The sequence below is a fragment of the Echiichthys vipera genome (genome assembly GCF_963691815.1).
Source record: "Echiichthys vipera genome assembly, chromosome: 23".
Lineage (NCBI taxonomy): Eukaryota > Metazoa > Chordata > Actinopteri > Perciformes > Trachinidae > Echiichthys > Echiichthys vipera.
This window is the reverse complement of record NC_139848.1, coordinates 15,764,731-15,790,702: the sequence shown is the minus strand read 5'-3', so window position 1 is coordinate 15,790,702 and position 25,972 is coordinate 15,764,731. Positions and strand designations below refer to the sequence as shown.

The following is a 25,972-nucleotide window of genomic DNA, read 5'->3' as shown; positions in this document are numbered from 1 at the left end:
GCTTCCGTGGCTGAAAACACAGACCAAAGTACCACAAACACTGGCTAAAACATTAGAGCAAAGGAAAAATGTCTGGCTACTTTGTTTCTACCTGTCGTTTTGGTTTGATTTGGCCATGTTCACAGGTATCTGTCTCTGCTGTAAGAAGTGTAGAAGAGGGTAGACAAAGGCAAGGCACAACGATAGTGGGTGTGAATTTGGCTCTCTATAGACTGCTGTTTGCATATGAGTGAGAGTGAGAGAGAGAGAGAGAGAGGGAGAGAGGTGTATAAAGACGTTTGCACCATATGGGTGAAGAACTCGACAGGATAACAGCAAACACTGACATGGTGAGTACGTTTTTATATTTTGATAGACGAAAGACAAACCCTCATGGGGATCACTAATGACAACCATTGCATGCTGATGATGTAACGTTGTCAATAACTGGGGATTGTGCAATCTAATGATTTTGGATTGTAATTTTTTGAGGTTTTCATAGAGGCAAAGGAATGAATATAGTTGGGGTTTGTAAGGAAATAATTTGGGGCAGAGAGATCGAGAAAAACAGACTCCTTATTGAAGTTGACTTCTTCAATTGAGTATAAAGGCTTATTTATTCTCCAATTTCATGTCTAACTAGGGACGTTATCAACGTTGTAATCGTTCTAATCGTCACTGCCCTCATGCTTTCATGCGTCCTTTCCTGTTGAGAGAAAACATCTCCTAGAGGACGTCGCAAATGTCAGTTCCGCCCGGATCCGATAACAACAGGACAACAACAAACATGGTGACGATGGAGGAGATAACTACCCTGCGTCTGTTGTGGAGGCAAAATGGCGGGCAGCGTTGTAGATGGTGGTGGTCTGTAAGACAACTAAATGCATGCCAGAATGTAGAAGGAGAATTGCAGTCATTGGTTTTACAGATAAGAAAAACTGACGACGAACGTAACTTTCAGTATTTCAGGATGTTCATCTGAACTTTTGATGATTTGCTCGCTCCAGCTATTCAAGGCAATTAAAAGTGTAGAGTGCCCCCTTGATATCTGGTGGTACTGCAATGTTTGGTCCGTATTGGTACACGTCCACAAGCTTGCAGGATATGTGCAGAAATACGGACGAAATGTACGCAAAGGACGGACAGAAGGCTCCATCACAGGCGTATCTAACGTAGATACCGCGTCAGCCATGTTGTTCTCCCTTATAAGTAACCATAGCGCTGTTAGGCTCAAGGTTTGACCTTTTACGAGAGTCGGCTCCCCGGTCAAATACAAAGCGGGGAACATAGAACCCTGGGAACATAGGAACCGGGGAACATCTGACCCGGGTAACATAGGTACTCTCCCCATCTTTACACCCTTAGCTTGACCCAGTGACTCGAAACCAACGCCGAATTGTATGAGTACACTGAACAACATCTGTTTTTATTGGATTTTAGTTCCTTTTCTATTTTATATGAATATTTATATACAAATTCTGTATTTTCTCAGCAGTGCTGTTACATTTAATGCTCAATGCTCATTGAATTGATTTGTGTCAGTTATCAGTTTGTGACATTGAATTTAATTAAGAGTAGTGACCAGATAAAGTATTCTCTGCAGTACGGGTTCATCAACAGCTGCCTCCAGTCTCTGGTGACGGAAAGGTTTGGCCAGGAGACCTGGGACAAACTGAGGTTTGGGCACATACACAGACATATAGTATATGCATGACTTCTCAGGATCAAGATGATAATTGTGATGACAATTCTATGTAGTAAAATAATAAAAGTCAAGGTCTTTGTACAGCGCTCTACCAGGGGTCCAGGATACCTTCATGACATATATGGTTTACGATGATATCCTGACCCTGAGCCTTGTGCAGGAAGCCTGCTCACTGCTGGGTAAGAGTCCAAATTCTATTTCCATTAATTTTGATGCCATTGATGCACATACCATGGGACTGATAATGCTCTATTATAAGACTGAGTTGGGACCAAGCCCCCAAGACAGCGACTTTGTGGTGGATCCAATCAGGAAGTGCCAAAAAATGTCAGTTCCCAAAGTGTCCACTAGGGGAAGGTTTCATAGTAGAGTAGTTTCTCTTTGACCCCCATCTTAAACAGGCCGTTTTCACAGCATAATTAAACCTATTTAAGGCCTGGTAGAAAAAAAAAAACATTCTAGGTCATATCTCCATGACAATACTGAGCGGGGTGAATGTTTTTGTACCAGGCTAGTTTTTTATTTTATTAGAGGTTAAAGTTGATGTATAATTAGGGGCGTGGCCTCTTTATTGACGTTCTGTCAGCCTATGTTGCTAATTCAGGATATTACAGCCAGATGGACAACATCACATACATGCCCTTTTTGGGTAAGAGGAAATGAGGCGGAGTCACAGTCTGACAAAATGGTGACTCCAATAGGCGAGAACGATTGGATCAAGTTGAGAGAAAGGACCTCGATGGAGAGGCTGCATCCATTTTTTATACAGTTTATGGTAGGGATTGGGGAGGTACAGTGAAGAAGAGGAATTCCTTTATTTTTCACTCTATTATTATTCATGTTACACACACAGGCCCGAAATACACACACAAACAGGACCTATATACATGCAATCAATGGATAGATTTTAGAGCACAGGGACTCTAACCAGCGACCCTCCGGTTCCCTGCCGAGTCACCTATGGACTGAGCTACTGCCGCCCAGTAGTTATCACATTAGCTGCACTGGTAATTATCTGCACAGGATTGCAAGGAGGAAGTAAAAAAAAAGAAATCCGGCTAATCTGGAAAAACGTGGACATCAAATTTGCTCAATAGATTAGTAAAGCAATAAAGTCATTCACATATTGTAATTATATTGTCAAATGTGATTAATCGATTGATTCAGATATGTAAATAAAATTAAAACAGAAAACAAAAACAGTAAAACATAACAAAAATGATCGCACCATTGAAGTCAGACAATTAGAAAAACATTTAAAAAATTCACAGAATTGAAAAGAGTGGGAAGAAGTATATGTAGTTATTATTTATCCCTGCCTTTCTCCATAATGAGTCATATTGATCTATTCATACAAATTTGAATTTGCAATATATTAATCACCACTTATCATTACTTTCAAAAGGTTTAAATTAATTTCAGCACATTTTTCCTACATCTTATTCTTTTCTCTTATATCAACTAGAACTCAATATTATTTTATATTCAGCATTAATTTGCATTATAATGAATGATCTTTTCAATGTTACACTTACAAAAAATAAACTGTAAACAAACTGTAAATCAAACAAATAATTTGTAGATAAACTGTAAATAAACAGTAAATTAATTAATAAATTGTAAATAAACGGTAAATCAATAAATAAACCGTAAACAATCAGTAAATTAAATGAATTATCTGAAGATAAACAGTAAATAAACAATATATAGATAGTTAATAACTAAATAAACTGTAAATACATAGATAAACAGTAAGTAAACTGTAAATTAATGATTTAACTGTAAATAAACTCTTAAAATAAATAAACAGTAGTCAAACATTAAATAAATAGTAAATAAATAAATAAACACTACATGAATAAATCAATTGTAAAAACAGTAAATAACAGTAAATAAATAAACTGTAAATAAACAGTAGATAAACTGTGAATACACTAAAAGTATAAAATAAACAAAAGTATAAATAAATGGCAAATAAAGAGTAAATGAGTAATAACATATAAATAAATAGTAAATAATTACATAAACAGTAGATAAACTGAAATAAATAAATGTGGGATTTACTGTAGTTAGAGATCATATTTACAGTATATAATATTTTGCACTTTAACACATATGGAAGCATGTAGGTGTCTGGGGGGTGAACTGCAGTCTGTGCGGTAACTCAAGTGTTAAGAATGTCCCTGATGAAACAGCTTACACTCAGAAACTTTAGTTGTTGTTATTTGTTTGTTTCTGGGTTGTTGTTTTTTTTTATCTCTAAGAGCTCAATTTAATTTCCTGTTTCATAAGGTCACTGCTAAACAAACACTTAAAGGTCAGAGTATGGTTTGCTACACATTTGTAAAGGGTGAATAGTTTACACAACAGCGGATGCAAACAGCTTCTTGCGACAAGCGAATTATTGATATAGGTCATATCTGGCAGTGATAAAACAGCGGGCCCCTGGGCATAGATGTGTTAAACATAACAAGATGTGTTTATTCAATCAAAGGCATGTCAACAGAAGACTTAGCTCTTCCCAAGGGTTTGATTATCAAGGCTCTACATACTTTTGGGAATATGCTGTAATTGAATATCAGCGAGCTGAAAATGTAATATAATCAGACCAACAGGTGTGCACTGTGAGGTCAGACTCCAGAATGAGTAGTCATGTATTTATATAAGTCTATAAAGTTGTGTGATACTGTTCCTATGTGTGCTGACATTTCAGATGTCTCTGCTGATGTGTTTCTGAAGCTCTTTGGAGAGCATTTCTTTGTTTTCTGTAAACAAGCGGGCTACGACACCATGCTGAGGACACTGGGAGGAAATCTCGTTGAGTTCATCGGAAATCTGGATGCTCTGCACAGTTACCTGGCTCTGTCCTATCAGGTATAACTAAATAAAGTGTAGATGAGCTTTAAATAAACTATAAATAAATAAATAAACAGTAGATAAACTGTAAATAAACAGTAAATAAATGAATGAACTGTAAAAAAAATTTTAAATGTACTTTAAATAAATAAGCTATAAATGAACTGTAAATAAATAAATTAACAGTTAAACTGTAAATAAATGAATAAGCGGAAATAAACTGTGAATAAACTGTATATAAATAACAAAACAGTAGATACACTGTAAATAAATAAATAAACAGAAGAAAAACTGTAAGTTAACTAATGAAATGCATAACTAGTAGAAAAACTATAACTAAATTATAAATAAATGAATAAACTCTAAATAAATAAATAGTGGGTAAACTGTAAATAAACAGTAAATAAACATTAAATAAACTGTAAATAAACCGCAAATAAATAAATAAACAGTAAATAAACTGGAAATAAATAAACAGTAGATAAACTGTAAATAAACAGTAAATAGATACATAAATAAACTGTAGATACACTGTAAATAGATAAACTGTAAATACATGAATAAACAAACAGTAAATAAACTGTAACTTAATAGACAGCAGATACCCTGTATTTAAATTGTAAATAAGTACACTGTAAACAAATAAACAGTAGATCAACTGTAAATAAATAGTAAATAAACAGTAAATAAATAAATAAACTGTAAATAAACAGTAAATAAACTAAACAAATAAACAGTAAATAAACTGTTAATAAATAAACAGTCGATAAACTGTAAATAAATACATAAACTAAATAAATAAACAGCAGATAAAAAATAAATAAACAGTAAATAAACTGTAAATAAATAAACAGTAAATTAACTAAATAAATAAATAATAGCTAAACTGTAAGTAAACTGTAAATAAATAAACAGCATATATACTGTAAATAAATAAATAAATAGAATAGAACTACTTTTATTGATCCCAAAGCTGGGAAATTGCAGAATAAGAACAGATACACTCGATCTTAGCCAAAATGCTGAAAAGCGATGACTGATGATTAAACTGTAAATAAATAAATAAACAATAGATAAACTGTAAATGAACAGTAAACAAATATATAAACAGTAAATATACTGGAAATGAATAAATAAATAAACAGTAAATAAACTTTAAATAAAAAATAAACTGTTGATAAACTATAAAAAACAGTACGTAAAGTGTAAATACATAAATAAACAGTAGATAAACTGTAAATAAACAGTAGATGAACTGTAAATAAATTAATAGACTGCAAACGAATAAATACAGTATATTAACTGTAAATTAATAAATAAACAGTAGATAAACTGTGAATAAACTGTAAATACATAAATAAACAGTTGATCAACTGTAAAAAAAAAAAAAAAAAAAAAAAAGGTAAATTATTGACTAAACAGTAAATAGTGCGGTGTATCTGGAGTTATTAGGATTTGTAGCACAACTAAAGACAACTTGTGCCTGCCTGCTTCCAAAGAAATATAACGTGCATTGTTACTATACAGACTGTGATACTGCCAGTCTCTGTTATACTAAAAACACTAACATATGACCCTGTTTGGAAATATAACACATTTGCTTCATGCAGAATTTAAATTTAGATGCAATATAGATGACAATTGATATGGTATTATCAATTAAAGGGGCATTAAACCTAAATCTGAAATGTTCTTTTTCTTATTTACCTTGACTGATCTTCTGGAGTTTCTGCAATCAAGTTTGATATTATTTCAACTTAAAATAAAGAAAAAAGTCGAGCTTAAGTACAATAAAAGAAACTTTAAATTATGAAACGGTTACAGTATTAAACATTTTGTATATTAGCGCACATTCTGAGATAATGTATTATTTCTAACATTTTGCATTATCCAAAAAAAATATTACATCAAAACAAACTTGAAAGGAAGAAAACAGATTAGTTACAAATTGAGTCAGGACATTGTATTACATTTTCAAGTGTTATGATGCTTTCAGGAAGTTATAGCTAGGGGGGCATTACATTAAGTGTACCTTGTAGAGACAACTAGTGTTTTTCGATTTCTTTTTTGTTTGATTGACTTATTTTGACTTAACTGAATCATACCCTTTTTTTTAAGGAAATGAATGCACCGTCTTTCCGAGTGGAGGTGACGAATGATGGGAAGATGTTACTCCACTACTATTCCGACAGGAAGGGCTTGTACCACATTGTACCTGGTAAAGTCAAGCACACTTCCTCCGTCCACAGCATCAGAAATAGAAAATACACAAAATAGAAATGGATGGCGAATAGAGAAAATAGAAATGAATGGCAGATACAGAAAATAAAAATGAATGGCGATTACCGAAAAAAATAAATGAATAGCTAATACAGAAAACCTGAAATTAATGGCAGATACAGAATATAAAAATAAATGGAGAATACAGTAAAAAGAAATGAATGGCCATTACAAAAAATAGAAATGAATGGCAAATCCAGAAAAATAGAAATGAATGGTAAATACAGAAAAAAAATGAATGGCCAATACAAAAAATAAAAATGAAGGGCAAATCCAGAAATTACAAATCAATGCTGAATACAGAAAATAAAAATGAACGGCCAATTCAACAAAATGAAAGTAATGGTAAGTACAGCAAATAGAAACGAATGGTGAAAACATAAAATAGGAAGGAATGGTGAATACAGAAAATAGAAATGAATGGCAGATACAGAAAATAAAAATGAATGGCGAATCCAGAAATGACAAATTAATGGCAAACACAGAAAATAAAAATTAATGGCCAATAAAAAAAATGAAAGTAATGGTAAGTACAGAAAATAGAAATGAATGGTGGATACAGAAACATAGAAATTAATCGTGAATAGATATGAATGGCCAATATGAAAAATATAAATTAATGGCAAATAGAGAAAATAGAAATGAAGGGCGAATACAAAAAAAAATAGAAATGAAGGGCGAATACAGAAAATAGAAATGAATAGCAAATACAGAAAATAGAAATGAATAGCTAATAAAGAAAATATAAATTAATGGCCAATACAAAAAAATAGGAAATAATGGTAAATACAGATAATAGAAATTAATGGCAGATACAGAAAATAAAAATGAATGGCGAATACAGAAAATAGAAATGAATGGCGAATACAGAAAATAAAAATAAATGGCCAATACAAAAAGGAAAGTGAATGGCAAATCCAGAAATTATAAATCAATGGCGAATACAGAAAATAAAAATTAATGGCCAATAAAAAAAATGAAAGTAATGGTAAGTACAGAAAATAGAAATGAATGGTGACTACAGAAACATAGAAATGAATGGTGAATAGATATGAATGGCCAATATGAAAAATAGAAATGAATGGCAAGTAGAGAAAATAGAAATGAAGGGTGAATACAGAAAAATAGAAATGAAGGGCGAATACAGAAAATAGAAATGAATAGTGAATACAGAAAATAAAAATGAATGGCCAATACAAAAAAATGAAAGTAATGGTAAGTACAGAAAATAGAAACGAATGGTGAAAACATAAAATAGGAAAGAATGGTGAATACAGAAAAATAAATGAATGGCAGATAAAGAAAATAAAAATGAAGGGCAAATCCAGAAATTACAAATTAATGCCGAATACAGAAAATAAAAATGAATGGCCAATACAAAAAAATGAAAGTAATGGTAAATACAGAAAATAGAAACGAATGGTGAAAACATAAAATAGGAAAGAATGGTGAATACAGAAAATAGAAATAAATGGCCATTACAAAAAATAGAAATTAATGGCAAATCCAGAAAATAAAAATGAATGGCTAATCCAGAAATTACAAATTAATGGCGAATACAGAAAATAAAAATAAATGGCCAACACAAAAAAATGAAAGTAATGGTGAATACAGAAATTAATGGTGACTACAGAAACATAGAAATTAATGGTGAATAGATATGAATGGCCAATATGAAAAATAGAAATTAATGGCAAGTAGAGAAAATAGAAATGAAGGGCGAATACAGAAAAATAGAAATAAAGGGCGAATACAGAAAATAGAAATTAATGGCGAATACAGAAAAATAGAAATGAATGCCGAATACAGAAAACAGAAATAAATGACGAGTACAGGAAAAAGAAATGTATGGTGAATACAGAAAATAGAAATAAATGGCAAATCCAGAAAATATAAATCAATGGTGAAATTAGCATCGTTCGTGTATCAACGCAATTTAAAATATTTCAACTCGAGCTGCACGTATGACATGAGTACAATTGGATCAACTGTTTTTTTTATACGGTCTATGAAGTTGATAGATTCATCTTAACCCCCAGAATCCAGGGGTCTCTGAGCCTTATGGTTCAAACAAATTGTCTAGTTTGCATCCGCCTGAGCTTCCCAGCCTTTGTTTCTGCCTGCCTGACCTATGAATCCACACATTGAGGATTATCTGGTACCCCTGTCTACCTAAATATCCTTAACTCTTTTTTCGCCCTTCCGCAGGTATCATAGAAGCAGTTGCCAGAGACTTTTTTCACAGCAAAGTGACCATGGTGGTTCTCAATCAATCAGAGGAAGATGAGCGCACAGGGAAGAAGGAGCATGTTGTGTTTTTGATCAAACAGACCAGCCAAGCAAACAAGACTGGAGACCGGGATCATTTCAGTCACAGGGTGGGTGTATGTTTCGGTCTGTTTCAATATGTTTCTATTTTGTGTGTTTCTGATTATTGGTCCACCTGAGGTCTGCGTGATTTTCCCCAGGAAGCATTATTAAGAACAATGAGGGATCGGTGTGTGTCACTGGCTGGGAAGAAGAGAGGCTGGGACCTGATCAGAGCTGTGGTTGTCTCGGAAAAAGGTTAACTTTATATGTTCATACTTGGAAGTCATGGAAATATAGTAAATTAGTATTTCCAAAAATATAAACTATACTATAATGAAGAGGGCTTTTAAAAAGTAGCTAGTGTTTGTGCTAAATGCATATACTGTATAATAAAGATGGATGTAGCCTCCAGGTCTGAACAGTTGCATTCTCTCTTATGTCCAGCATGGGGAGACTCCACTTAAAGCTGCATTCTCTCTAATGTCCAGCAGACGGAAACTCCACCTAAAACTGCATTCTCTTGAATTACCAGCAGGGGGCGGGGGGGGGGGGGGGGGGGGACTCCACTGGCTCAATTAGGAAGCGTGATTGTATAGAAGTCAATGAGAAAATGAGCCTAAATTTCTCACTTGATTTTATTAACTCAGTAAACATTTTCCCAATCAGTCCATGGTCTCAGTCTGTAGTTTCAAGCTGCTCAGTGGCGCATGAAGCCAAAATAAATTAATTTTTAAAAAACTGTCTATATCTAAGATGATCCAGATGATCTTCCTCACTGTGTGGCCCATAGAGCAGGTGCACTAGAGACTTTCCCAGTCTGAGCCGGCTACGTCTGGTTAATCGCTCAGCTATCTGTAGTGGGAATTATGATTTAATTGTGCAGCTCTTCTAGAATTTACCAATGATTTTGGATTTAATAGATCAATTTCTGAAATCTTGAAATCCCCATTTTGCAATTTCCACAGATTAACAGACGTCTCTTTTGCCATGTTCTGTATGTCAATGAGAAATCACGTGACCAACACAGGAGTTGCAATACTACCGTTTGTCCAGTGGGTTTCACTTGTGGTTGCCTTAAAATGTCTTGATCAGCATTCAGTGACCCTTGCTAAAGAAGATTATGTCAGCTAGCTAGCACCACTGTTTACCAGTAACATTATCTGAAGGGAAACTGGTGATTTTCAATTGGCTCTGTGTCACTGCAACAAATGAACAGGGCACCTCGCTCACCCGTCAGGTGGTTGAAAAATCATCAATTTCCTTCTTTAGCATTTGGCTTAGTGCAGCTGCTTAGCCCTCCTCCCTAGCTTCGCCCTCTTGACCAAATATGGTCACGTCCGGGTTAAAAAAACAAAACAAGATGTTCTCCTGGCTCAAAGCGGTAGTCCACAAACCAACGGGTGACATCACAGTAGCTACGTCCATCTCTATCATACAGTCTATGAATGGATTACATGCTGCATTATTTCATGTGATCCCTGGGGTCAATCTGAAACCAGCACGGACTTGGCAGATTAAAAACAACTCTTGAGATATAACTATTGAATGTAATTTAAAAAAAGATATCCGAAATCTGCAGGCTTATATCTTTAAAGGTTGAATATGTGGTATCTTTATTAAAAGCTTTATTTAAAAAAATAATACACCCATGGGACATTCTGAGGGGTAGCGAATTAAAGAATTGCTTTTCCATAAAATATATATTTAGTCTGAATAATTATTTTAAATGTTTTAACGGGTTTGACATTTACTTTCTGTCACGTTCTGTTTTCATTGTACGAGCTAATAGCGTTGGGCGTTGTGGGTTGCCAGGGTTGTCTGTTGTTGGGTGCAGCTTCTGTAGGCTGGCACTGGGTGAAATGGAGTTTGCCAATCCTCTAGCTGCTTCGGAGACTCAGTGAAGGGGGTGTTTGTCCCAGCAGCTGAGTGCCCGGAGACGGGTGTAGGGAAGTGAGCCCACACGTATTATGGCTAGAATATATTAGTTGCTGAATTAATTATGAATTAACGTTCAAATTTAGGATTTATTTTACCTCAAAGTAGGGCACCACACCAAAATAGGACAGGATGTTTATTAAACTTTGGTGAAGGTTTAATACATGTTAGCACTTAAAGTAATTGATTGTTTAAATTTTATCAGTCTCGTCTCGAACGCGGTAATTCGTACCACAGCCTTATCAGTGACCATCAGTTTCTGCGCAGAAGGGAAGACTCACAACGACGTAAAGTTATAAACATTTATTTGACTACCTAGCAAGGAGAATACAGGATAGTGCAACACTGAATAGATGAGTGAAATAGGGTAAAATGTGGATATAATAAGTTTAAGACCAGGGTGATTCAGACCTACGGGGCTGGTTTATAATATTACTGGCGGACGTAAACTGGCTCTAATTAGCCTGTCAACAGAACTCGGATCAGAATTTAATCATCATCAACGTTTTAAACCAGGAGTTGTATTAAAAGGCCAACCTTACTTTGCCGTTGATATTACAGTCGCCCTGGCGTCTTACAGTACAGATGCAGGTTCCGTAGGTCTGAGTCCCAGTGTTAGGCGGACCTGAGTTCTGGTCTGTAGATTGGGTCAGCTGCGCAGTTGGATCTGCGGGGCTTGTCTGCTCCCGTCCCGGCTTGGATTCAGCTCTTCAGGTGACTGCAGATCTGCACATGGCTTGCCTCTGGCTGTTGTTTGTTGGTTGACAAAAAAGGTGCTGACCGGTTCTGTGGACTGGTGTCCAGAGTTCAATGCAATTTGCCGGCCGGACAAAAAGGCAAAGACAGTACGAGGGGTTTTACTATACTTTATAAAAGATAAAACGTAGCGTAGAAAACTTATAAAGTTGTGCAATAAAAATAGATTAAAACAAAAATATTTTAACAAGAAAAAAAATATAAAGTAACGTCTCTTGCGAACTTTGGGTTAATGAAAGTTGAACAAAAGAAACAAAACAAAAACAAAAACGCAGCAAGCAGAAGAGGGGGAGAAGAGAGAAGAGTTGAAAAGAAGATGAAGTAAATAAAATGAAATGAAGATGAAGAGAGTGAGACACCTGTGTCTGTCTTCCTTCATCTCCCGGAGGAGAGAGAAGAGAATTTAACCAAAATCTTTAAGCAGGCAGTTTTAACAGATAACCCTAGTGAAGGGAAATATTATTAAAACACAGAATATTTCAGGAATTAGACAGAGACTTTGCACTTCTGAAACCACATAAACATAATCAAAACAAGATACAAATAATGCATACACTGTTACACATTTGCATGAATGTCTTTGAACAGCCAGTTGCGATGAAACATCAAACTTTAACTGTTTTTCAAACTTTCAAAGTCCTGTTCCTTCACTGAACGTTCCTCTGTCTCCAGAACAGAGACCACGGTCAGATTTGACGTTGATTTAGGATAAAAGGTCCTCCGTCCTGAAGTTCTGTGTTTAATTACCCTAGGAGGGTTTAAGGGTGGTAAAACACACCTTATCTCATACTGAAACAAGTAAAAAAACGTCTTACCTCCCACTCCCTTCCTGTGACGCTGAGCAGAAAACAGACACAAAGGACTCACAAAAGAGGACTTCCTATCGGGATCCTACACGGGCAAAAACCAGAGTCAATATAGGCCAAGCATTCACTCCATGGACTGAAATAAAAGAGTTCAACAGCATTAAAACGCACGCTGAAATGGCTACCTTTCTCCTTGATCAGTAAGCTAACTTTCATGTTAATGGCTAATGGTAATGGATCAAAGGTTACTGCTAGTCAAACTCTTCTGCACTACTTGTTTTTATGGTGCGATTTGCCGGATAGGATATGTTCAAACAGGCTCAAACTGACTCCGGTCTCCTGTAGACTACTGGGCCGGGTCTGACAAACATGGCAACCCGAGTGCTGGAATTTTTTTTGTTGTTCTTCATGATCTGGAGACACTAGATGGCAGTGTTCTGCTCATTCTCCATATTCAACCTTTAATTTAAGTGAAGCGTATTAGAGCCTATGGACATTTTGCTTTAGCTAACGTGATGTTTTAAGGGTAGCTTCAGTGTGCTGGATTTCATTCTCAGGCAGCCTCCATTGCAACTTCAGTCCGTGTTACCCTAACAAGCTGTGGGTGGAAGAAAAAGCTTTCTGCGATGCTTTCCCCTTCCATATCGTCTTTGGTGAGGATGTAAGGCTCCATGTGTCCATCTGCTTCTTTTAATCATATTCATTGGCGCACTTAAAATATCGTTGATTGCAGCTTCAACTCCTGATACCTTGTCTGTCTGTTCTGGGCCGTCTTAACAGCTAAAGGTAAGACAGATGGGGGTGAACATACAAAAGTTTCTCCCAGGTCTGTACGCCAGCGATGCTACGTTGGACCAGTGCTTCACCATTATACACCCACAGGTAAATCATATACACAGAGCCAAGGGAAAGAAATCCGAACAGAGTTGTTAGATTGTGTGAAATGTGGCCGTAAAGTCGTTCATTCAGATCTTTTTCTTGTCCTTACTAGGGCACCTATGAACCAAGACGTTATTTTTCTGACATCTGCTTGTGCCTTTCCGTTATTTAGATCTGTCATACAGAACCATGGCTCTGGAAGTTATGCGACTGAAGATATTGAACCCTAAAAATTGCTTTGTTGTACCAAGTACTGAACCAAGTGCCAGCCATATCATGGGACTGATTGAGATTCTTAGGGACTACTTTGGCATTTCCCCACAATGTTTTGCGTTCCCTTGCTTTTAATACTAATACTTTTCTTCCACTTCTTCTGAGTCCAATGTCTACGCTCAACTGCAAAAGGCATGCTATGTAATATTAAATGTGACTTTGAACTGGACATTAAAGCAATTCTTCCCTTTTGGTATGTCTCTTGGCAGACTGCCACCTACTGTACCGGAGGAAGAGTTGCAGCCGTCATTTACCCATTCTTCCCCACTCATGTAAACAGGGAGAACATCAATAATTACATTAATGCCTTAACTGGGGAAAGACCATACTCCGGTTACTGCTGTGCATGTAAACGCACTGAGTGAGGCCGATATGAGTGGGGTCAATCTAAAATAGTAACATACATGCATTGTTTTCTGAATCCCTTGACTGTGCGAAGTTTAAATCCCACACATAATTTTCCACTACCAATTAAAACTGTTATTTACAGCCTCTATCTGTGTCCTCCAGGTGACATTTACAATTGATAGCATCAGGAAATTTATCAACAGTCAATTTGTCTTGAAGAGCAACAAAGACAAGCACACCATGCTCAAACTAAGAGGTGGGCACGCACGCACACACACACACACACACACACACACACACACACACACACACACACACACACACACACACACACTCACACACACTCACACTCACACTCACACTCACACTCACACTCACACTCACACTCACACACTCACTCACTCACTCTCACTCTCTCCACCCCTGCACTGGTGTATTATGATCTGTCTGTGGACAGAAATATCTGTAGCAGTATATGCTACATGTTGATGAATTTGGGTAAAATTTAGGAAACTTTAAATACGATTATTATCTAATGGCGGTCTCTGTTTTTTTCAGGCCACTGCAGAAGTGCAGGGGAACAAACACAGACCCATCACCCACAATCTGATAATTACATACAAAACACATGATTCACTCTTTGGTTTCTGATAAATGAGAAATACTTTCTATATTATAATATATAAAATTACAAAAACAAAACCAGAAACAGGAAACCGGTAGATTACTTACTCCGAGTAGGGAATGAGTGCTTACCCCAAGTGAAGGAGTTCAAGTACTTTGGGATCATGTTCCAGAGTGAGGGAATGACGTAGCGTCAGTTTGACCGGAGAATCGAAGCAACAGTGGCGGTATTGCAGTCGCTTTACTACACAGTTTTGACGAAAAGAAAGCTGAGTCGGAAGGCAAGGCTCTTAATCTACGGGTCAGTTTTCGTTCCTACCATCACCTATGGTCATGAAAGCAGGGTCATGACCGAAACAACGGAGCTGCAGGTACATGCGGCCGAAATGGGTTTTCTCAGGAGGGTGGCTGGAGTCTCCCTTAGAAATAGGGTGAGAAGTTCAGTCCTCTGAAGAACTCAGAGTAGAGCCACTACTCCTTTGCGTTGAAGGGAGCCAGTTGAGGTGGTTTGGGCACTTGATAAGGATGCCCCCTGGGCGCCTCTCTAGGGAGGTGTCCCAGCTCTGGTCCACCTTAAAACGTGGCTCTCGATTCACTTGCATTCTTCGTTTTGTCCAGCTGGAACTTTAAAGCTATGGTCTACATTCTGAAAAAGCACCCCCCCTCAAGCAAACCCCTCCCCTCAGTGTTCACCGATTCGCTCGTATTGCTCTCCCTCGCCTCCTAACGACACGCCCCCTCTGGCAGAGCAAGAAGCTGGCCAACAAAATGACATGGCTAATGTATGCCAACATGTGTTGACACAGACCGGGGACGTTCACAGTCATAAGCCAGTATTGGCACAGACTAACGGATATTTATGTAACATCTACCACAATAAAACCTTATTCCAAATGGTAGACCATAGCTTTAAGTGGTGCCTCAACATGCACTGGTGAAGCAAGGCAGGCAGTGATGTGCTTCCACCTGAGTGTATGAGATCTGCACGTACTTATTTATGGGCAGAACAGAACCTTACTTATTTAGATAGCCTCATCAGCAAGGATGATGGGACGCAAAAGGCAAGAGGAAGTCAGCAATACCTTCTACAACAGTAACATATCAAACTACTATAATGTATGGATCTTAATGTTTCCAGGAACCAAAAGCTGATTAAAAAAAGGATTGAGGATTTCTGCAATGGAAAGGGCTACGTGGTATCATGTGGTCTAACAAGACCACAATATTTGGAATTACACAGAAAACCCAAATATTATCAGTAAAACAATGCAGAGGTGACTAAAGTTTCTCTCTATGGGTTAACCTGTATTACATTTTTCTATAGGTCAGATGTTGTGGATGGAGTCTCTTGGCTGTATGTTGTACCTGTGTTCTCCGAAGCTACGGAGCCTCCAGGAACTTCAAGATGTCGGCCTTCACCTGGCTGACCTGGCCCAGCACGATGTCACCAGAGACCTTGTTCTCCTCAACCAGCAGCGTCTAGCTGAGATGGAGCTCACCAACCAATTGGAGAGGAAAAAAGTAGGAAAGCAGCTTTAAGTTCATGTAGTCTTTGGTGAGATACTGGCCAACTTTGCAAGAAAGATGGAAAGACAAAGAAAGAGAAAGACATGACCATATTTGCACAACAGGGCGGGGCTGGTGAGGAGCGCTAAGCAGCGTCAGTTTAGGCTTAGGGTGCAGTCTCCCCCTTGATGGACATTAGAGAGAGTTTGGCTTTAAGTAACTTCCCCATTGACTTCAGTTTTCAAACCTTAATACTTCCATCTATACAGTCTATGATTAAGCCAGCCACGAGATGGAGCTCTCTGTTCAATAAAGGGTTTAAAGCACACTGAATGACCAATCAATGAGCCATTTTCTTTAAACCGAGAGCTCCGTCTAGTGGGCTCAACTAATACAACTAATGCTTCATGAGGCTCAATGAAGCCTTATTTACCCATCACTACACCAACCTGAGTGCTTACCAATGAACTGTCATTCTGAACTAATACTTCCACTGTCTGTCTTTAGGAGGAACTGAGAATCCTATCCAGGCACCTAGAGGCTGAAAAAGAGAAGACAGAGACTCTGCTGTATGCCATGCTGCCACGCCACATAGCCAATCAGCTTAAAGATGGGAAGAGCGTGGAGGCAGGTCAGTCTGTCTGTCAACCTAGCTGTTTATCAATACATGCCTGCCTCTCGCCCTGTCAAAGTGTCTTGTCTTTTTCAGGGGAGTTTGAGGTGTGCACTATTTTGTTCAGTGATGTGGTAACCTTCACAAACATCTGTGCTGCCTGTGAGCCCATCCATATTGTTCACATGCTCAACTCCATGTACTCCAAGTTCGACCGACTCACCAGCATACACGACATCTACAAGGTATTATCCTAACGTTTTTCATGTCCACGGTAAGTTTAGGCTTGATGATATGAATTTTGAAATAAATATTGCTAGATGAGGTTATGTTAATGTTAAAACAATGATGCTAAAATGCACTGTTTCCCACATGTGTATAAAGATGGATGTAGCTTCCAGGTCTGAAAACTGAAACAAACGGTGAAGTGAGTTAAAGCTGCATTATCACAAATGTCCAGCGTGGGGTTCCACTTAAAGCTGCATTCTCTCTAATGTCCAGCAGGGGGCTCAACTTGAAGCAGAATTCACTCTAATGTCTAGCAGGGGGAGACTCGACCTAAAGCTGCATTCTCTCTAATGTCCAACAGGGGAGACTCCCCTGGCTCCATAAAGAAGTCTGATTGTATAGAAGTCAATGAGAAAATGAGCATAAAGTTCTCTCTTGATTGATTTCCTCAGTAAACATTTTCATAATGCGTTTATGATCTCAATCTCTAGTTTCAAGTCTTTTTCAGGACAGCATGATGCTAATTTAGTAAATTATGGTCCCATTTAGAGGCATACAGACCATAACGCAGGGTACACTTTAGGGCAAGGCTTTCTTATGATTGACAGATTGCTGTGCTAGCGACAGGTTTTTTTTACACATATCCAGGGCAGTGTGTACATTAAAATAGCCATGAGCTTATTTATGTGTGTTAAAGTCTCTCACAGTGTGTTTTCACTTCATCACTCATTGTAACATCATTGGAACATTGTGGTCGCCTGAAAATGTCTTGTTCAGCTTGTGGACCTTGCTAACAAAACTAATGTTAGCTAGCTAGCACACAGCCATTTTGGGTAAAAATTTGCAATTTGGATTTCCTGCAGCACAAAAATATTTCTCCTTTAATTCAAACTTAACCGTGTCCCTTTCAAACGACCTATTGAATCAATTCAGATGGAGCCTTTAATACTTTTCAGTTTAAATTCCAATTTTAAAAAAGTCCAATTTAAAAATGATATCTTGGATGCAACTTTGTGGGCTGAAAAAGAGTTATTCATGTTCACAAGGGAGCGCTTCTATGTTGACCAGGTCCAATGTTCCCCGCTTTGTATGTGACCGGGGAAGATGGGACCCTTTTTTAAAAAACAAGGTCCGATGTTCTCCGTTGTTCACAGAAAGGGTTCGATGTTCCCTAGTCTGTTATTTTTTCCACAAATAGTGCAGAATTCCCTGGCAAATAGGCCTGTGTAGACCCCAACACTACCCCCATACAAAATGCCCCATAAATCAGCAAAGGCAGAGGTTTATGCGACCAGGGAACATAGGGATGACCCCGTTCACAACCTGTAGCTTGAATCTGAAAATGAAATGAGCATACAGTAGCCTACCATAAGATGAAAGCCATGATCGGCACTGGCCTGAAAGATGTTTCAGTTCATTGCTGTGTTCTAATAAAATGTGTGAAGAGCTTACAGTGTCATTTCTTAAAAGACACTTGGCATCACATGGCAAATCCAGTTATTTTATCAATCTCTAATCAGACCCCAAATCAAAACAATTGCCAATGCTAAAAGTCATGATATAGACATGTATGGCAATTAATATTACTTTTATTATAAAGTATTTTTGTTATGTGATGTTAGAAATGAAAGGTGAAGTTTGCTGTATATGCTAGAGACTGTGATTACATCAAAAGGTCAAATATTTGTCATTATATGTATTGGATAGAAGTATCCATTTAATTTCATGTTGCTCAATCAAATATTTGGGCTTCTTGGTTTCCCAAAGGTTGAGACTATTGGTGATGCATATATGGTGGTGGGAGGTGTTCCAGTCCCCACAGAAACCCATGCACACAGAGTGGCAAACTTTGCTTTGGGGATGAGGATCGCTGCCAGAGAGGTCACCAACCCTGTAACAGGTGAACCCATACAGGTAAAATGATGTTGGACAATATTTAAATTAGTAAGAATAAACTTTTAAAAAATGCACGTCAGAAACTGTCTATGTATAGACAACTCTGCTGCTCACACTCTAAAACATTGTCCGATATTTTTTCTATTGTTTTTTTGTTTTTTTTGTAAATTTTGTTGTTGTAAGTTTTGTAAAGTTTGTTGTTTTAAATGTGCTATAGAAATCAACTTGACTGGACTATAAAGTATATGTTGTGTTTTAACCAATAATAGTCTACTGAAATCATTAAATTCAGAGTTTTTAAAATTATAACTTGTAGTAGACAAAAAACTAAATATAGGTATATGAATACATTAATAAAAATATATGGATATAATAGTTACAGTTACAGTATATTCAAGATAGTGCTAGCTAGTGAAAACATCCAGGGCTGTAGCCCAGAGGTCAGCGTCTGTTGCAGACGTGGGTTCGGGGGTTTGTCCCCCAAGAAATTTTTTAAATTGGGCTGATGAACATGCAATTGTGACATATGTAGTTGTCGAGTGCATCGGGTTAAATCCACTGCAGGTCCTGAAACTGTGCAAACTAGAAGACATCACTGCCCCGACGGACGTTTTCTCTCCTGGTGTGTTTGGGTTTAACGAGTGACCCAGTGCGCCACCGGCCACGTACCTGTCACCCTGGTGTAGTAAAATATATCTTAGAGTATCTCCTTTTTATACACTCTGTGAGTATCTCTCTTAAAAACACGATCCTGTTTTCATCATCTGCAGTCACTATGCAGGCACTCAGCTGAAAGTCTCCAGTTGACAAGGTCACTATAGCCCCGAATACCCAGGTCTAGCGACGCGCCTGACTAACTATGTTAGCTGTCTCCAAGTCATGCTCTAATAGCGTTAACTTGTGACGCAGTAAGGAAACAGGAATAGATAAAATAGTTGGCAACACTTTAAAATATGTATTCATAGTGCGGGGCAATTTCCTCTCCAAATAAAAAGCCACAGAAATAATTCCTTGTTCATGTTGAGCCATATAGGCAGTTAGAATTTTTTTTTCCCAGCAGATATCTTAGTTACAACAAGATTGAGCTAGCAAAGAAGTTTAGTGTTTATACGTGCAATATTGAATCCGTTTGGGAAAACCCACGATCGATAAAGCTAACGTTAGTTTGAAGTGTAATTCCGGTGTAAAAACCTCCCGTAGTCTTTTTCTGCAGTATACATCAAATAAATGATCAAGACATTTTTTTGTTGATCAGCTATTAACAGAGGCATGGCTAACACTGAGTAGCTCGGGGCAGAGCACTGAAACATCCAAAACAGCTTTTTGCACCACTAATATTGCTCAAAATAGCAGCAAACAGTTCAGTTCAAAGAGGAAGGTATTAACAGTCTTCTTTTTGTAATAAACTCTGCGTTCACTATCAATGTAATTGGTGCTTTGTTTTTAGGTGTAGGGACTCTTATCAAGCTAATGCAGAGGTTTGGTGTTATTTTGAGCAGTATTAGTGGTTAAAAAAAAAGCTGTTTGGGATGGTACAGCGCTCTACCCCAAGCTTGTCAGTGTTAGCCATGTCCGGAATTTCTCTGTTAATAGGTGATCACCCCAAAAAAACTTGTCTCGATGGCTTATTTGATGTATATTCATGTCGAAAAAGACCATGAAATGCTTTTATGCCGGTATTTCACTTTAAGCTAACATTAGCATGATAGGGATTATGGGGTTTTGTCAGGTTTAAACAACCTAGAACATCCAAAACACAACAAAGGAGAGAAAGACCAGAGGTTATGTGTTTTACTTGCAAGGAGAACGGACAGAGATGCGTTCAGTTACAATCTCCTACCGCTCTGAAGTGCACTTTTGTATCTTTCTCTAGTGGTTTTGCATCTATTTAAGCTAACGTTAGTATTAGAGATTGAGGGGTTTCCCAAACTAAAATAACATCACACGTATAAACACTTAACTTCTTTGCTAGCTCAGTCTTGTTGTAACTAAGATATCTGCTGAAAAAAAATCCATGGAAAGATTTAGTTCGACGTACAGTGTGAGCACATAAATCGTGAGCGTTGTCTTTACGTCCCAGATGATTTACTCGAAGTTGGATACTACAATACAACTTCTAATTCTAATCTTGAGTTTGTGTCATAATAGTGTACATGTACTCCAGCCAGCATGTTGTTTTTTTTCTGATACGGTGTATATGCATGTTTCAGATCCGTGTGGGTCTCCATACTGGTCCAGTGTTAGCTGGGGTGGTGGGGGAGAAGATGCCTCGCTACTGCCTGTTTGGAGACTCTGTTAACACGGCGTCCAGGATGGAGAGTCATGGACTCCCTGACCACATCCACCTCAGCACTTCCACATACAGGTGTGTGTGCATATTGATGTGTCTTCCCCCCTATTCCCTTGTTCCCATTCACACTGGTTTTGTGCCTGTGTCCTCTCCATCCACCCCATCCCCTCTTCAGTATATTAAAGGATGCCAGGTTCAACATACAAGAGCGTGGGCAGATTGAGGTGAAGGGTAAAGGCCAGATGACCACTTACTTCCTGTTGGGGAACCCACTGGTGTCTGAAGATAGCATCATGGGAAGAGAGGTTGGAGGGCCCCTTCTTTACAGCGAGGACCTTCATGGCCATAGCAAACAAGGTAAAGAAAATTATAAAAAAGAAAAGGTCCGTTGTAAAAGGTGGTATGGTGACAGACGATTGACAATGGGCTTCATGGATGAAACATTCATTCACACAGATTTGATCATAATGTGTGTGATTAACTTTTGTGGCATTCATCAATACTTGATTACTTAATGTTTGTGTTTACATAAGGTCAAAATGTAAGAGTGCACTTTATGGACGTATAATGAGACAAAGAGCCCTGGGGCTCAGACCTGTAAGAGCCCCACCATCAGGTCATTTTGCATCTTTTGTGGTGTTTTGTATCTATTTTTAGTCATTGTGCATCTTTTTGGGGAACATTTTTAGTCATTTTGCATCTGTTTTGTATCTATTTTTAAACACTTTTTTGGACATTTCACATCTTTTTGTGATGTTTTGCATCTATTTTAAGTCAATGTGCATCTTTTTGTGGTGGTTTTGCATCTAGCATTAGAATTATGACTTGTGTTCTTTCTCTGCCGCTGCCTCAGGCGGCAGCTTGCAACAGCAACTCCTGTCGTGTTTTTTTAACTTTGTTATTTGTGGTTCAGTCTTTTCGTTTGTTTTGTTCGAATTAATCACATTCTGTAAACGTTGAGACAATGGCTGGCCTAAGTTTTGTTACTGTTCTCCGCGTTCTTCTGTTACCTTTTTTTCCTTTTTGTAACAGAGAACCTTGCTGGTAGTAGTGGGGGCATTGTTTACATGCATGAACAGCTTATTGCGCTGTGTAAACCTGTGCTGCTGCCCGGAGACAGACCTGTGGTCCCGCAGGAGTAACGGAGCAGACACCTGGGCTGCAGGGCTGGAAACAAATGGAGGGAGAAAAGAAGAATACATAAGACAGCGGTCCCAGCGATTATAATGGGAAACGTGAGGTCTTTGGGGAATAAGATGGACAAACTTTCAGCGCTGGTGAAGACCCAGAGGGAGTACCGTGAGTGTAGCTTATTTCGCTTCAGGGAAACTTGGCTGCACTCGCACATCCCTGACTGCAGCGTCAAGCTTCCCGGTTACTGTTTAGTGCGTGGAGACAGAGATTGTTCCAAAAGTCGGAAGAGGGAGTTCACGCCCGCCCTTGTAATTGCTGTCCCCCCGTCAGTTGATGGCCTGTGAAGTTATCAGCTCGGCCACCGCAAAACTGCAGACTGAACATCTGGATGCATTCATGGCTATTAGAGGTGATTTTAATCATGCCTCACTAAACCATACCTTAAATCATTTCCATCAGTATGTTGACTGCCCCACCAGAGACAATAAAACATTGGATTTATTATATGCTAATGCCATGGACGCATATGATGCCAGGACAGTGAGGAGTTGGACACAGGAGATTGCTGTGGCACTGTAGGACTGCTTCGAGTCAACAGACTGGGATGTACTCTGTGAGCCACATGGGGAGGACATTGATAAAATGACCGACTGCATTAAAGGATTATATTAGATTCTGCGAGGACACCACCATGCCACACTGGACCGTTCACTGCTTCTCCATTAACAAGCCCTGGATTACCAGTGACCTGTGAGGATCACTTTCTTTGATTTCTCCAGTGCTTTCAACACCATTTAGCCTCTGCGGGTGGTGGGTGTTGACGACTCGTTGATCTCCTGGATTACTGGCTACCGACTACTGCTCGGGGGCGCCGGTCACTGGCAGCCCCCTCACTGCGGGGTGGCAGTAGCTCAGTCCATAGGTGACTTGGCTGGGAACCGTAGGGTCGCTGGTTCAAGCCCCTGTGTGAACCATGTATGGGGCGTGGACTGGTGTCTGGAGAGGTGCCAGTTCATCTCCTGGGCTCTGCTGAGGTGCTGTTGAGCAGCCCCCTCACTCTAACATCTCTCCTTAATTGTATGTATAGGTCCTGTCTGTGCATGCGTGTATTTCGGGCCTGTGTGTGTAACATGTATAATAAGAGTGAAAAAATTAAATTTCCCCGTTGAGGGATAAATACAGTAATTCTGTGATAAAGGAGCTCCACGGGGAACTGTGCTTCCTCTTCACCTTATACACCACTGACTTTCAGTCACCACTGAGACATGTCACCTGCAGAAGTTTTCTGACAACTCAGCTGTTGTCGGGTGTGTAAGGGGAGGGGATGAGGGTGATTACAGGACACTGGTAGACAACTTTGTAGAGTGGTCAGAACAGAATCACCTGAGGCTGAACGTCAGCAAGACCAGAGAGATGGTGATCGACTTCAGCAGGAAGAAGAGGATGCCTTCACAGCCACTATGGATCAGGGGGGAGGTGGTGGAGGACTACAAATACTTGGGAGTGGTGATCGACAACAGACTAGAATGGAAATCTAACACCAAGGCTGTGTACAAGAAGGGGATAAGCCGATTATTTCCTGAGGAAGCTGAGATCCTTCAACGTGTGCAGCAAGATGTTGGAGATCTTTCTACCTGTCGGTTGTTGCTAGCGCCATTTTCTTTGCTGCTGTTTGTTGGGCAGCATCTAAGCCAGTGACACCAACTGGCTCTGTATTTGGTCTCAGGTTGGAGTCTTTTGGGTCCATGGTGGAGAGGAGAATACTAAAGAAACTGTTAGCCATCATAGACAATGATCAGCATCCTCTCCATCACACAGTGGTCAGACAGTGGAGCACCTTCTCACACAGACTGCACCAGCTCCGCTGTCGAAGGGAAAGATAGAGGAAATCTTTCCTGAAACATGCCATCAGACTGTACAATAACAGTTTAAGTTTTCAAACAATACAATCAGAAGCACCGTACGTTTTTTCACAATCTTCCCACTGCACCTTAGATTATTATGTTTACATTTGCACTACAATTGGTCCGCTTATTTATACATTTTATTTTTAGGTATCTTTCATATTGTATTTTTATATTACTGCTTTGATGTGTCTGTGTGTAATGCTGCTGTTACACTGCAATTTCCCAGCTTTTCATTTCTGATTTTTTCCCCTCAGAATTATGAATTTTTATGACTTGAAATGGTGAGAACAAAAACAGATTTCTGGTCTTTAAAATACTTTGAACTCAAAACAATGTTCTTCTTCTTTATCTCCCTGATCTACTGAGACAATACAGCACAAAAAAAAATACAAACTCGTGATGAATCCTTCTGAATCTTTGGAGCTTCAAACTCAGCAGCACAGTGACATCTGGTGGTCTTTTAAACGGATAGCAGCTCATCAAAACTGGAGCCAACACACTGAAACATCTCACTCTTTCACCCTTTTTATGTGCAATTATATGTGCATGTTATTGATTAAATTTGTAATACTGTTGCTCTGGACATTCTAAAGAAAAAAAAATCAGAATCATTACAAAAATCTCAGAGTTTTAACTTTTTTTCCCCTCAGAATTATGACTTGTTTATAATGTTTTTTTTGCCTTCAAATTCTCGCGCGCGCTCTCTCTCTCGCGCTCTCTCTCTCGCGCTCTCTCTCTCGCGCTCTCTCTCTCGCACTCTCTCTGTGACATCTGGTGGTATGTTAAATGTATAGCAGCTCATCCAGACTGGAGCCAAAGCACTGAAACACCTCACTGATCTCACACTTTCACTCAAGTTACAGTAAAATCACTAATAAATACATTGTCCATAGAGCCTAGATATCAAATATTATTGTTGACACAAGATATGACTGTTAGTTATTGTTGTGACGTGGCGTTTGAGGCTTTGAATGTCATCAATCAAATGGCTCTCTTCATTGACACACAACATTTTGAAACAACGACAAAAAGAGTGAAATGCGTATGAAAACAAGAAATGCAATAGCTAACTTGCCATGTGTTTGAGGAATGTTTGGACTTGCAGGAGTAATAGTGTGGGTAAAATGGTTCATTCGTCATTAATCATAAAAATTACAATGTTACAAAAACAATGTCCTTCTTTTTTTAAATTTAGATTCTGACCAAGAGCCTGATGTGAGAACTGAGACTGTGCAAAAGGACGCACCCTCAGACGGAGTCATTGCCCCAGAACCCACCAGATCAGACTCAGTCTCCTGTTTTGCCTGGGACATCACCCCGCCATACGAGACTAACCAAACCAACGAGACCAACACACCTGCAAAAAACTTCAACAGCCGACTCTGTGTCTTATTCTGACTGAGAACCCAAGGAAACCAGGAGAGGACAAGACAACCATGAAAATACCATCTTGCTGGATCACTTAACACTAAACCACACTGATGTAACAGTGACAGTTTAGTGAGCGCGCCACTTCACACAAAGTAGCTTTGTTTAAAGGTGCTGTACATGGAAATCAGAACAATATTCAGATGGATATATTCCAATTTAAACCATTTATATCTACAAAAATCATCCATAAAGCATTGTTCTTAAAAAGAAATAGGC

At 38.5% G+C, this 25,972-nt stretch overlaps 1 protein-coding gene across 1 annotated transcript; it reads left to right on the top strand.

The window, feature by feature from the left end:
• The first annotated feature begins 314 nt into the window (after positions 1–314).
• gucy1b2 (guanylate cyclase 1, soluble, beta 2) lies at positions 315–25,933 on the top strand. Its single transcript, XM_083938061.1, has 17 exons — positions 315–329; positions 1,583–1,656; positions 1,769–1,863; positions 4,398–4,558; positions 6,659–6,758; positions 9,029–9,204; positions 9,289–9,385; positions 13,185–13,288; positions 13,408–13,509; positions 14,290–14,383; positions 16,076–16,272; positions 16,765–16,888; positions 16,967–17,115; positions 18,866–19,012; positions 21,205–21,359; positions 21,460–21,641; positions 25,521–25,933. Exons 1-17 carry the CDS (start codon positions 327–329, stop codon positions 25,721–25,723), a joined length of 2,163 nt encoding a protein of 720 aa, XP_083794187.1. The 5' UTR covers positions 315–326; the 3' UTR covers positions 25,724–25,933.
• Positions 25,934–25,972: the final 39 nt, after the last annotated feature.

What these genes read in the sequence shown, in the direction of transcription:
- gucy1b2 (XM_083938061.1), top strand. An exon ending in GGAAGCCTGCTCACTGCTGG is followed by an intron (nt 1,864 to 4,397) that starts GTAAGAGTCCAA and finishes CTGACATTTCAG; the next exon opens with ATGTCTCTGCTGATGTGTTT. An exon ending in TAACAGGTGAACCCATACAG is followed by an intron (nt 19,013 to 21,204) that starts GTAAAATGATGT and finishes TGCATGTTTCAG; the next exon opens with ATCCGTGTGGGTCTCCATAC.